Source organism: Emydura macquarii, unplaced genomic scaffold (assembly GCF_026122565.2).
Source record: "Emydura macquarii macquarii isolate MOO-44397 ecotype Brisbane River unplaced genomic scaffold, CSIRO-AGI_Emac_v2 contig_1768, whole genome shotgun sequence".
Taxonomy (NCBI): Eukaryota; Metazoa; Chordata; order Testudines; family Chelidae; genus Emydura; species Emydura macquarii.
Window position 1 is genome coordinate 831,987 of NW_027131905.1, and position 14,516 is coordinate 846,502.

Here is a 14,516-nt window from a genome sequence, read left to right on the forward strand (position 1 = left end):
ACTAGTCCAATATCCCGTCTCTCAGTGGCCAGCTCCAGAGGCAGGTGCAGCAGCAGATATCCTCCAGGAAGTTTTCATCTTAATCTTTAATTGCTAGAGATTGGAGGTTTTATATCCCTGAAGCTGGAGGTTTCAATATCCCTGAAGCCGGAGGTTTTATATCCCTTTCAATACTGGGGGACTGACTGGTTCAGAGTTGGCCAAGAATATTAAAGCCTTTCACCTTTTGATCACCCATTCAAATCCATCCTAAGTCAGTAGAGACCAAAAGTTGATTTTACCTGGATGTGTGTTGAATGACCAATATGAAATGAGTCTGGTGGTCAAAGTCCAATGGTTATTGTTGTTTGTCTGTATTCATAAGGTCAAATTCATTCCTGTGTTAAGAAAGCATTTACTCCATTAATTTAAGTGGAATTGAGTCTGCTTACACTAGACCTGAATTTGGCTCAGAGTTCATTTATTCATTTTAATCTTCCAGGTATTAAACAGCAAAAGTATTTCTTATATAGTTCCTCCATTTCAGCAACACACTTGCCTCTATGTATCTAGAAACATTTAATAAACACTGAATATATATGTTTTCCCTGGATTCTTTTAAAAATGATGTTCTCAATGCACAATTTGATATTTTCAAAATAACAGATTTTTTGCCTTACTTACTTTCGCAGTACAGTGGGATATCTGCATTCTGAGCTAGGTCGGCATGTTACAATATACAGTTTCCCAACAGGGGTTGTTATTCTATAGTATATTTATGTATAGGGTAATGTCTAGGAACTTAGAGAACTCTGCTTTCAGGAAATGCTTGATGAAGGAGGACTGTATACATGGAGGAAGGAATAAAGCCTGAATGTTGTACACTCCTGGCCATCTCTCTTTTTATGTTTGAACACCGAACAGTGCAGTTGGGCATGCAAAATCCCTTATTTCTAGTTAAAGAAGGAACTTATGTGCACCCCTGAAAATAATTGTGTATCCGTGAGCACAGATTGAGTGCTTACTTTCAACCTAACTGCACAGTTATTCATTTTTTTCAAATGCAAATGTTATTAAGCTGCCATTTAACACTAAAATACAATGCACTTCGTTAGATTTGATTTATTTATTTTTAGCTCCAGAAGTGTTCCAGGCCTTTATGGATGGGGGCCCAGGATACTCATACCCAGTAGACTGGTGGTCACTAGGAATTACAGCATATGAATTGCTGCGGGGTTGGGTAAGAGTGTTGGTTTTGGTTTTATTTAATGTGTTGCCTGACAATAGTTGAAATGTTTGCAGAGTGTCTGTCTCATTTCGCTTAGCTTTCATGCCAAACCTTGGGTGAACAGGATGTGAGATTTGGATTTGTACTGCATCCTCCAACTGGAGGTAACTTCCCCAGTTTTACCTTTTGTCATGAAGCTTTCACTCAGCTCTAGTAATTATTTCGTGGCAATTCACAAAAAGGGGGCATAAATCGCATGGTGTGTTCAACGGAAATGTTTTTAAGAATTACTCCTGCAGGCTTTGCTTACAAGACTGCTCATGCAAGTAAGGGCTGCAGGACTGATTTCTGAATACATGAGTGTACCAAATTGAAAACAATTATGTCTTTTCAGTATAGAAGTTAAGTCCTATGGGGTTTTATTATATTTTTGCTCTCTTGAGGAATACCTTAGAAGAGTTAATATAATATGCCAGGATGTTTGGATCAACCACAGGAGAGGCTTATCTGCCAGACTACTTGTTACTTATCTAATCAATTATGTGAATGAGCTTGATGAAAAATCTTCCTAAGCATGGTTGAGTTTCATGGAAGATAATGAAAAATTCCATTCCATTGTGGTTCTAAAGGATTAAAACCTGATAGTGTTAAATATTAACCGTTCCCCATGGAAAATAGTACTTTAAATACAATTTCAGTGCAGTTACTTGTGTCTTAAGTGTTTTCATTTTATATTTCATTCCTTTTGGGTGATGGAGCCGGGGGGGAGAGGGGGAGGGAAGAGAAGAGAGTTTTATAACTCCTTCCTGCATGGTGGTCAGCTCATATGGTTTATGTTCTCTAGAGAAGTCATTATTATTTGTATTACAGGAACATCAAGAGACCACAACAGAGATCAGCTCCCCAGGCACAGTACAAACACATTGTATAAAACAGTCCCTGACTTAAAGAATTCAAAGGTTAACTAGAGAAGGCAGACAGAAGATGGCATGTAAAATTTTAGTTCAAATGGTTACATGTTGGCAAAGTCATACGCAACTGAAAACAGGGTATCGTAATGGGAAGTGTCAGGCAATCTTAATAAAATGCAGCTCTGGATATAAGAAAAACCAATGAAAGAACAACGTAGTGCTTTAACAGCAGTCTGTTGGCAGTGGGTGTTCCTAGGAAGACAACATTGTGATGGAATGCACAATAGTGGATGTAGACCTGGATGAGTCCCAAACCTGATCACAAAGCGTTGCCAATTACTTGAATAATTATGTAGATTAGGTAGGTATCTATTTGCCAACCTCAACACAATCTTCCTAGAATGATTTTCTCTGGCTAGAGGCAAAGCAAGGGTGGAATGAAGGCTGAATTTCAAAACTGTGTTAAAATAAAAACACTACCATCCATCTGATGACCTAGCCGGCCATTTCTGTCCTACTGAGTAGGGTTTGTTGCTTATGCAGCAGGCTGTCACTGTGGGGACAGATTAGTCCCTGGCCTTGGCTAGAGTAGGGAAATGGCATTTGTTTTTCTAAATTGTAAACACCATTTTTACTGGTTTAGACAAGCCCCAAGCAGAGGAGCACAAAGCATAAGAGGAGTAATAGGGGTGAGCAAATGTACTCAACCCTACATATGTTACTACCCATTAAAAGCACAAGCTTCAAAACCCCACCTTCCATTGCAGTGGCCTCTGGTGGGGAAGCAACTTGCTTATACAGTGCTTCAAGATCAGGCAGCAGACAGTCAGCCCAATTCTCTTCTCTGCTCCCACAGCTCTCAGCTCAGCTGCAAGAGCACATATGGCTCATTTCCATAGGAGCAAAGGAATTGCAATACTGGATCAGACCCATGTTCTATCTAGTCCTGTCTCTCACAGTGGCTACTGCCAGATGCTTCAGAGGAAGCTGTAGGAATTTCACAGTAGACAGAACCACAAAACCGCCAGTGGAAAAAAGGAGAGAGACATAAACCCGTCATTCTGTGACCAAGTAGTTTGCCAGTTAAATCATTTCCCACTCGGGAGCTGGTGATAGAATATGGGTAACGTAAGAAATGGTTTGATGGAGATCAAGTGGAGTTAAATTAAAAAAAATTGCATTTTGTTTGTGCTGACTTTTTGTTCCTGTTTGCCTCTACCCGTGTTTGATGGAACTAACCTGGGGGGGGGGGAGGATCATAAACCTCACAGCTGTTCTTGTTGTACTGTACTGTGCAATACCAGTCAGCCAAAACAGCATGTTATTGGAAGCTAGGCTACAGCTATCATAGCAGTTTGGAATACGTACTACAGTGGTCAGTCCATTGCCCCCTTCCAGTGTATCACAGAATCTCCCACTGGTGTCCGTCTATTCCCACAACCCAGCAGACACAGTTAGATATCTAGGCAGTTAATGATAAAAGACCTGCAAAGAAGAGAAGATAACTTGTAAATCATTGCAGGAAGTTAACCCCCAAGGAAATTAATACTGTGCATTATGGTAGCCATGGTATTAGCCTTCCCACTCCTGTCTCTCTCACTCATATGCAGACATCAGAGCTCAGTGTCCAGGTTCTGTTACCAGAGCATGGCCTCTGTATCAAGGCAGGCTATGTGTTGTAGACCATGCTCCAGACGTTTGATTGGGCACACTTTCCATCACATGAGTTATTGTCTGTGATGGTGCCCCACAGACACAGTATGCTGAGGAACCTTGTGCATGGTTGTGGTAACTCTGGTCAAGCCAGAGTAGCGTGTTGAGGCTGGTCCAGGATCTGTGATAAAGTGGACAAGGAGACAGGTGCAGCAATGGACTCATGAATTTACGTAGTGTGTTAGAGTCTCTTTCCCACCAAAGCTGCAATTCTGGGTACAGTGATTCAGCTTTTGGTGATTGGTCCAAAATGAGAGATGAACTCGTCCTGGATAGAATATAGGTCAGGAACCTTGGTAGGCTCCAATTGTGTCTAACCAGGTTGAGTTCTTGATCAATGAAAGGAGCCATCAGGTTTGTGTCTACACATAGCATCTGCTACCTCTCAGCAACCACCATTTTAACTGCATGGCTAAAAGCTTTGTCTCGTTTAGGAGCTCTGCTGTTGGCCACGAGCTGGGATGCAATAGAGTTTGCTGTAAATGGGTTTTCTATCTTACCCAGACTAGGATCTCTGCTTTTCATAGTTTGTCAGAATTTACAACTGGAATGAGTGTAATTCAGTATGGAAACAGTTTCTTTCCATTGCTCTTGCCTGGTTTGATCTAGAAGGTAAAAAAAAAGTCTATGTCTATCAAAAAATTCCTGTTCATTCTTGGCAGATTTAAATTCCTGATACACTTTGGTTGCATCATTCCTGTAAACCCCAGGTATGCTGAAGTTAAAATATTATACTATCCTTACAGCTTATAGAGTGTGATAACAATTAACAGTGAGACTGGGTGGAGTGATAATTTATGAAAAAAAATCTAATACAGTTCATGAAAATGGCAAAAAGCAGTTTTCATAGCAGGTGAAAGTTGTGTCCTCAGCAGAGGTAGCATGATCTGGTGATCAGAACGGGACATAGGAGTCAGAATTCCTGGCCTCTATCCCTGATTTGGCCACTAACTTTCCGTGTGCACTGTGAAGCTTAAACCATTCACTGTGAGTTTTCCAAAGTGCTTTGAGATCCTTGGTGAAAAATGCTAGATAAATGCAAAACCATTCCCCCATTTTCCCTTTCTCATCCTCTGCATGGGAAAAATCACTAGTGATCTGATTCTCAGAGGTACTAAGCAGCCACACTTCCCATTGAAAAATCTGAGAGCTGCAGGTGCCTAGAATCTCAAAAGATCAGGCCAAAATGACTAACTATGTCTTGAAGCTCTTGGACTGTTAACCAAATTAACCAAAACACAACAGTAGCGAAGATTTTCACAATATTCTAAAATGTGATTGAGGTTGGAGCCACGTAATAAGCTTAAAAAGCACATTTTTTTTTAATATTTGGAGGTGCCGAGGGAAGTATGATTGCAAACATGCCCAGTAGCTAACTAAACAAACAAGCTTAAATTCACCACATACCCACCAGGGAATGGGTGTTATGGATGGCCTTGAGATTAAGGCAGTGGACTTGACTGGGATATAAAGCATCTGGTTTTATTTCTTGGTTCTGACACATTTTTTTCATGTTATCTTTGGCAAATTACTTAATCTCTCTGTCTCCATTACTCATCATTAAAATGAAGATGATAACTCTTCCTTTATTTGTCTTGACTATTTAGATTGTAAACTTTTCGGGCAGGGACTATCTATTACTAAGTGTAAATACAGCACCAAGCACAATGGTGCCCTGATCTCTGTTGTGGCTTCCAGGCTCATCTGTAATAACAATAATAACAACTAATAAATAAGCTACACATCACACAAATGGCTCCAGAGACAAAAATATTCGGCAGTACTGGAAAACAAGGATTTTGTATGGTCTGTTTATAACCTTTCTTGCTGATTTTACATTGATATTATTTTAACATTACATAACAGAGGCCATATGAAATTCATTCAGCCACTCCAATTGATGAGATCCTCAACATGTTCAAGATAGAAAGAGTTCACTACTCATCCACATGGTGCCAGGGCATGATAGCATTGCTGAAAAAGGTAAGAAAATACAAGCACTATTTGCACTTGCCTCCTCCCCCAACAATCCAGTGGATATCTTACAAGCAAGAGATAGCTTGTTTAAATATCATGGATGTTGTTTAAATCTCATGGACAGAGGAAAAGGTGCCTTTCCTTGGCATTTCTGAACAGCAGAGATGCAGCATTCCCTCTTATGAAGTTGGTTATTATTCTTCTCATACCAATCTGAAAGAACAGTTACATTTATCTGTTTAATTCCATTTGATAAGGAATTTGAATTTTCATGAAACAGCCCTAGAGACCAGTGACATCTACTTTTCCACAGATCAAGCAGCGGCACTCCTGTGTTGCCCTGTTCTTGCCTCAGCCCTTGTTTGCGAGCACCACATTCTCCATTCCCACTCAGTCCTTGGCCTCTCTGCTGCGATTGCCAGCAAAACTACCTATAAACCTAAGAGTCTGCCTCGCTCCTTGTGCCATGCTCCCATAATTGTGGCAGAAAAGGTTCTCACACTGTAGCTTCCTCGCTATAAGTGGCCAGAAGCCACAGGCAGGATATTTTCCATGAAGCCTTATGACACTGGAACCTGCTTTCCTCCATCAGTCCACCTGAGCCCAGATTACTTCATCTCCCAGTTACACTGCAAGGTATATTCCCCTCCCCCCCGCCATTTGAACAGAAAATGTTTTAAAATGTACCACTGGAGCATTGAGGGGTAAATTACAGATTTACATTTGATGGAATGAGCAATCTGGTTTTTGTTATATGGAGCAATGAGATGCTTAATTTTCAATGCTGTCAGGGAGTTCACTGTGAAAACATCTTCTAATGAAGTGAAAGAATGCATGTAAGATGGTAAGTAGTGCCAAAGTATGATGGTGGGGTTTTTTTTCATCACTTGGACTCTTGTCCACTAGTAAATGGACTAGTGTTACCAACTTCTTTCATATTCTCTAGGCCATCGAACAGACCTCCGTTGGTAATTAAATTACCTTAATATTCTATGCAGTGTTGTAGCCGGGTGGGTCCAAGGATATTAGAGAGACAAGGTGGGTGAGGTAATATCTTATATTGGACCAATTTCTGTTGGTGAGGGAGCCCAGCTTTCGACACAGAGCTCTTCTTCAGATCTGGGAAATGTACTCAGATCATCGTGTAAGTTCAATTTTAAAAAACATGCTGGGATTTCTAGGAAGTATGAGATGGTTCTCCAAGCTTTTCCTAATTATAAATCTATTATCCACATTAGTAAGATGCATTTACTCTTCTTGAAATCCTTATGGCATAAATTGTCTTATTGTCCTATGGCATAAATTGTCATTGTTTTGATCACAGCTCCTCACTAAGGACCCTGAGTGCCGCCTTTCAAGTCTTGCAGACATTCAGAGCTCTCCGTACTTAGCTGATATCAACTGGGATGCTGTCCTAGAGAAAGCTGAGACACCAGGCTTTGTTCCTAATGTGAGTCAATATTCTAGCTGAACTAAATTTGCAAATCCCCTATCCAATTATCACTGTCATTTTAACCGTTTACTAATAGACATTTGCATGTATTTCTCCAAGGATGTTTCAGTGTTTTCCTCCTGATGCACACGCTCAAATAAATTCTGCTCTCATTCATCCTGCCATAACAGAGAACAAAATTTGCATTAGGTTATTATAGAACAATGGTTGGGGTGGGCCTGTGCTGTGAGATGGCACTGAGCATTCTCTATCTCAGGTGCTTGGCTGACTGCTTCTTGCTCACATGCTATTGGCCAAACTGATCACCATATGTGAGTTCAGGAAGGAATCTTCCTCCAGGTCAGATTGGCAGTGCCTTTGGGGTGTTTTGCCTTCATCTGCAATGTGTGGATGCGGCTCACTTGCCAGGCTTATCTGGGTATATCTCACTCAACCATTTCTCTGACTGCCATTGCAGGTGCCCCAGGCACTGGTGCACCCTGGTCCTTCCTCTTATCTGTCTGTGGCACATAATAGTTTAGTCTTCTGTGGGCTGTGGGTCTAATTTTAGTTGTTGGGTTTAGTGTGCAGGTGCTGGATGGTGTTGGTGGCCTCTGATATACAGGAAGTCAGACTGGACAATCTGACAGTCCCTTCTGTGACAAATAATTAAACTTGGTTCACTTTTTATTTTCTTTCAAATAAAAATGGCTCTAGGTCAGAACAGAGGGTAGCTAATGTTAGGTCTGATCCCGCAAACACACACGTGCTTAACTTTAAGCACATTATTTTGATTAAGTAGGGGGACTGCTCACATGCTTAATGCTACACATGTGCATAAGTGCTTGCAAGATTAGGGCCTTTAGATTTTTCATCCTCATGTTCCAATCCATTTGGGTACAAAAATATTATATTCTGAAGAACAGGGGACAGGACTAGATGAGTTCTTGAGGTCCCTTCCAGCCCTACCTTTCTATGGTTGGTTTATTTTCTAGAAGACAATTTTCCACATTTGAAGAGTTGGATTCTGTTTCTTAAAATGATTTATTGAATGAATGCATTTGAGAAAATGAATGAAAAGCAAAGAATGTTTTGATAAAATGCTTCTCTGGCTTCATTCCATCATAGAAGCTCCATTAGAATTCTTGCGAAAGTCTCCCCAAAAGGATACATTTGTCACAGATTTGGGATTGGTTGAGGTTTTTTTCCAAACCTGAAAAACGTGGGTGAGATCCTACTCCCATTTGAGCTCCCAGTAACTTCAAAGGGAGCATGATCAAGTCTTATAACAGTTCAGATAAAGAAGGCATTGGTTAATCAGGCAAATGAAGCTAGGTGAATTGCAGAGATAATGTTCTTGGTCTCTTCAGGGAGAGGAGCACTAGTTGTACTTCCTGGCATCTGATCCAGAGTCATTACTGGAAGCCATATCTCATCCTTTCAGCAAAAGTGTACAGTGAATGGGTGTTGTAAAGCTTCTATCAATGCGCTTAAAAGAGCATAACAGTTGTAGCTGAAAAAGCACTGTAGAGCAAACCGAGAAGGGGGTGGGAGTAAAATATCCCATATAACCTATACTAGGAAATGGTGGATGAAATTTACTCTAGCACACACACACACACACACACACACACACACACACACACACACACACACACACACACACACACACACACACACACACACACACACACACACACACACACACACACACACACACACACACACACACAGTCATTTTAACTCCCTGTGGCTACAGCAGAAGGGAGTAGGAAAGTGAACTTCATCCTCACCAAACTAGGACCAGGGTGCAGGTTTGGTGAGAATGGAGTTCATTTTCCTACTCCTACCCATATTCTACTGCAGCCTAGGAACTGAGATAATGGCCACAGCCACTCCACACCAGTTGTGTAAGCTACTGGATCCATGGACCCTCCCCTGGCCAACACCTAGATAGTCCCCAACTCCTCCCAAAGAGGAATCTTCAGAGCCAGCACAGAAGCCATTTGTGTGACACTCAAGAGGAGTACAGACACCCCTCTTAGCCACTCAGCTAGCCAGTCCAAGCCCAAGGCATCTCTCTTCAGGGTTTGCCTTGCACCAGTCCTTCATACCAGGAGTGAATTCTTTTGACAAAAAGTTCAGCTCAACTACTCAAAATCTAAAGGTTACCTCCTTTCCTTATATTTTCAGTGTTGGAAATAATGTTCTATTGAACCAGTGCTTATTTTTAAGTCACCAAGCAAAATTTAGCCCTAGCATGAGCAACACAACTCCATTGGCTTATATTAGGGTGGAATTTGTACCAGTAAGAAAGCTTATAGTAAATTTCTGACCATAAGAACATGCACTATCACTGATGTGATTATCTTCAAAGTACATTGTAATACAAAAGCGATTCAAATGGAAATATTTGGTTTTTTATCTTTTATTTATAAATCCAAAATACATACCTCTATTTTACCACAGTTGCTAAGAACAACACTAAGAAAGCAAATAGCTACTTCTAGACATCCTGTGAAAAAAAATGAAATCCAGAGTTTTTGAGATGAAAAAGAATCTAAAAGATTTTGGGATTCAGATAGGACAAGTAACATACCATAGAGGACTCCTCTAAATCCAATTGCCTTTTCTTATTCTGACATAATGATTATTATTACGGCAGCCTACAGTCAGAAATTACAAAATGAGGTATCAAAATCTTAAATAAATTAACTTCAGAATCATCCTCATAGATATCCATATTTGTCATCTGAGCAAATAAAACTATTTTGCTTAATCTAATTGTAAATAGTAATTATTTTCTTGTTAATTGAGATGTTATTTTGATGAACAAAATGTATAATGTCAGCTGTAGGAAATAGGTCTCTTTCTCTGAACCCGTTGATGCACGTAGAAATATATGAATATTTTTAATTTGAAAAGTAGTAGTATCCTTTTTCACCCATATCTGATTTATTAACTTCCCATAGTCAACATATGGTGAAACATTATGTTGATAACTTGCAGACTTGATTTAATGAGGGACCTATGCAGAGATCCCTTATTAGGGATTTGAAATCATCTGAGTAGATAACAGGGAGAACTGATATCATTAATTGAGTTTACAAATATGGACAAAGTGGTGCAATTTCTCTCCCTCAGATACAACTGAAAAACCTAACACATTACAAACATTAGTATAGTTTTCAAACTTTCCTGTTTAAGAGCAAGTTACAAATCCTCAGTTGATGGAAAATGTCATAACTCCATTGAAGTCAGCTTCTGACTTCAGTGGAACAATGACAAGTTATATCAACTGGAGATCTGTCCCAGTGTCTTGTATTAAGACACTAACTAAGGCTCCAGTGCTGCAAATACTTATACATATGAATAACTTTGCAGATGTGAATAGTGCCATTGAATTCAAAGTTACTCATGAACATATTGACAGAATCAGGTCCAACATTTTGCATCAAAACACTTTAGGTGTCTACAGTTATTTAAATTTGAAAATTTCACTCCTAGTTCTTTTTTATTTTCTACAGTTCTTTACTTCTCTTGAATTTATTTAATATATTTTTGGTAGATTTCAGGTTTGGGGGCTCTAGGTTGGGGAGGCGTTCTTCCTAATACAGATTTTTTTGAAGGCGTTTTATCTATCTTGTTTTCAAAAGAGTCGAGACAAGTTTCCAAACCTTGTGTTGCAGCAAAAGGCATTTAAAAGTTATTTAAGAAGCAGATGTAGAAACTAATTGTTTGGTCCCCATTTTGTCAGCCAACTGAACTGTCTCAATAACTGTAGTTGATAACAGAGTAGGTGATGGTGACTGTGAAACAAGAGAGACTCCTGTTCACAATTTCCATCCTACTTGGAAAGACTGTGTCTGCCATATCTAAAGATGCATCACTCTGTTGTATTTGGGTTTGGTCTGTTTGGTTTGTCTACGTCTAGGAGGTAAGGCATACATAAAGTGTAGATGTTAGATTAAAAAAGAAAGCAATATCATAGACATCTAGATGCAAAACTATTCCAATGCTAAAATTGTCTGAATATGGTCTTCCCCTAGAGGGATAAAAAAAAAAATTCTTGTCCACCAAAAGTCAAAACATTTTAAAAAGGGGAAAAAAAGAACCCTCCACTATTACAAGCAAAACAATTTTCCTAGCTAAAACACCAACTCTCATTGGCATTTGGAGCTACTCTGAGGCCTGATCTACACTGCTGCACTGGGTCGGTATTTACGGCTACGCAGTGTGGCATCTTCACCGTGCTACGTCGAAGGGAGAGCATCTCCTGTCGATGCTGCCATCCGCCTTTTGGGGAGGTGGACTAATTCAGTCAACAGGAAAACTATCTCCCATTGACTTAATGGGTCTACACAGACCCGCTCAATCAATGTCACTGCATCGATTGCTGCAGTTGCAGCAGTATAAACATGCCCTGAAAAAAAGATTCCTCGGTTTACAAAGGCACATAATGGGGAACAAGACCATAATACCAGCTGTAACTAATTTTGATAACAGTGAAAACTAGTTCAGAATAGAAACTCCAAGTCTAGAGTTAGGCATTAAAAGAACACCCTTCCACATTAGTTACAAGGGAATGTCATGAAATACTCTTGTCCAATTAAAGGAAGAGAGAAGTAAAACTCCACTCAAATACCCTCAGACCTAGTTAAAGACTCAATTAAAAGCTTTGCCAAAGGCTTCATGATAGGCTTGTATGGCAGGATGTGCTCCATTCTGCTGAACATGGGAATCAGGTCATTAGAAAGACTAGTGAAGAGGTAGATGTTACCGTACCTTTGTGGGAACCCCACCCTACTTTATCTCTCCATCTTGTCTGACTGAAGACCAGGGGACTGGGCTGATGGAAAGACATTTTCCCTGGAATTTGCTTCCCCTGCCCTGCCCTGCCCTGCCCTGCCAATGACTCTGGCAGAACCCAGATTAGTTAACTTTCGGAGCACACTGTAAAGCTTGTCTTGTTTTCCAGGTTTTTGGTGAGAGGTTGGGTTGAGGGGTGTGTGTGTTGTGATGTTAGGGCTTATTTATTATAAAGATAGAATTACTTTACTCAGGGTGCCTTTACTCAGAGCACATTTTCACTACCTCACTAAGTCGATCTAAGTTACACTAGTTAAGTTATGTAAGTAATATAACTTAAATCGACATACCTTAGAACGACTTGCAGTGGTGTCCACACTACACTATGTCAACATAGCTTCTGTCTCTCACTGAAGTGGATTACAGACATCGACAGGAGAGCGCTCTCCCATTTACTTAGCTTGTCTTCACCAGACCTGCTAAATCAATGCCACTACATTGATGGCAGTTCACCGATTTAGCGCGATAGTGAAGACGTGCCCTCAGCACTCCCATGTGCATGTCCACATTTTTGCAATGTCCCTGCCACTTCTCAGCTACAAATGAATTTTGGTCCCCCAGGGCCCATAGTGGGAGGCATGAAATTTCACCCTATATATCTTTGGTCTCCCTGTTTTGAAACATTGTTATTTCTGTTATTACATTGTTGTACTGTTATTATTTCATCATCATCTGTGCTTTGTTCTAGTCATCTGCTGTCAAACCCTGTATTTTTCTTAGATATTTACTTTGTATAGTAATAAATGTTGGAGGAATCAGTCAAGAAGGTGATTTAAATGTAATTCACTTGTTTTCATTTTCCATAGCCTTCAAAACTAGAGAGATAAAAATTTCTCAAAAGCTTTAATAAGTCTCTAAACTGTATAACCTGAGAGAGACAGTGGTGTTTGAATAAAACGAGATTGCATTTTATTTATAAAGTGCTCTAATCTAGAGGTGTTCATAAAAAACCGCAACATAGTGATTGCTACAGACTCCAGCAGAACTCATATTTGAGCTAAATATATTTTGAGGTGATCTTAAAATGTGGATATGCCATACTCTGATTATATTGATAATTAAATAACAGAAAACATTGTCGGAAGGAGGATAATAAACTGGCCTAGAAAACAAACATTTCAGTCTGGGGAGACAAACAAGCTATATCAATGGATGTGTGGTGGGCTGGGCATAGAGGTCTTTTAGTGCCTATTGACAGGGGCATCTTCTACCAGAGAATCATAGAAATGTAGGACTGGAAAGGACCTCGATAGGTCATTTAGTCCAATCCCCTGCACTTGGGCAGGACTAAATATTATTTAGACGATCCCTGACAGGTGTTTGTCTAACCTATTCTTAAAAATCTCCAGTGACAAAGATTCCACAACCTTCCTAGGTAATTTGTTCTAGTGCTTAACTCCCTGATAGTTAGTAAGTTTTTCCTAAAATCTAACCTACATCTCCGTTGCTGCAATTTAAGTCCATTACTTCTTGTCCTGTCCTCAGAGGATAAGGAGAACAATTGATCACCCTCCTCTTTATAACAGCCCTTTATGTACTCGAAGACTGTTATGTCTCCCCGGAGTCTTCTCTTCTCCAGACTAAACAAACCCAGTGTTTTCAATCTTTCCTGGTAGTTCATCTTTTCTTGACCTTTAATCATTTTTGTTGCTCTCCTCTAGACTTTCTCCAATTTGTCCACTTCTTTTCTGAAATGTGGCACCCAGAACTGGACACAGTACTCCAGTTGAGGCCTTATCAGCATGGAATAGAGTGGAAAAATTACTTCTCATGTTTTGCTTACAACACTCCTGCTAATACATCCCCAGAATTATGTTCGCTTTCTTTGCAAACGTATTACATTGTTGACTCATATTTATTTTGTGATCCACTATAACCCCCAGATGCTTTTCTGCAGTACTCCTTACTAGACAGTCATTTCCTATTTTGTATTTGTGAAACAGATTATCCCTTCCTAAGTGTAGCACTGCACATTTGTCCTTATTGGACTTCATCCTATTTATTTCAGACTGTTTCTCCAGTTTCCCAACATCATTTTGAATTCCTGTCCTACAAAACACTTACAACACCTCCCAACTTGGTATTGTCCACAGATTTTAAATGTGTGCTCTCTATGCCGTTATCCAAATCATTTATGAAGATTTTGTACAGAACTGGACCTAGGATCAGTCCCTGCAGGACCGCACTCAATATGCTTTTCCAGCTTGACTCTGAACCACTCATAACTACTCTGAGTATATTTTTCCAACCTAGTTGTGTACCACTTTATAGTAGGTTCATCTAAGCTATATTTCCCTAGTTTGCTTTTGAGATAGTCATGTGAAACACACCTTGTTTCAGTGACCCTACAGGTAAGCCCTGCACCACCAGACTGTGACGTGGGCATTTAGAAGGTAAATCCCAGCAT

General features: G+C 39.9%; 1 protein-coding gene across 1 annotated transcript in view; it reads left to right on the top strand.

Annotated features, from left to right (window-relative positions):
* STK32B (serine/threonine kinase 32B) overlaps positions 1-14,516 on the top strand; it is a 256,531-nt gene that overhangs the window by 213,758 nt on the left and 28,257 nt on the right. The window contains exons 7-9 of the mRNA XM_067556403.1: positions 1,116-1,219; positions 5,698-5,814; positions 7,133-7,258. Of these exons, the coding sequence (XP_067412504.1) occupies positions 1,116-1,219; positions 5,698-5,814; positions 7,133-7,258 (347 nt within the window). The remainder of the gene's footprint in view (positions 1-1,115; positions 1,220-5,697; positions 5,815-7,132; positions 7,259-14,516) is intronic.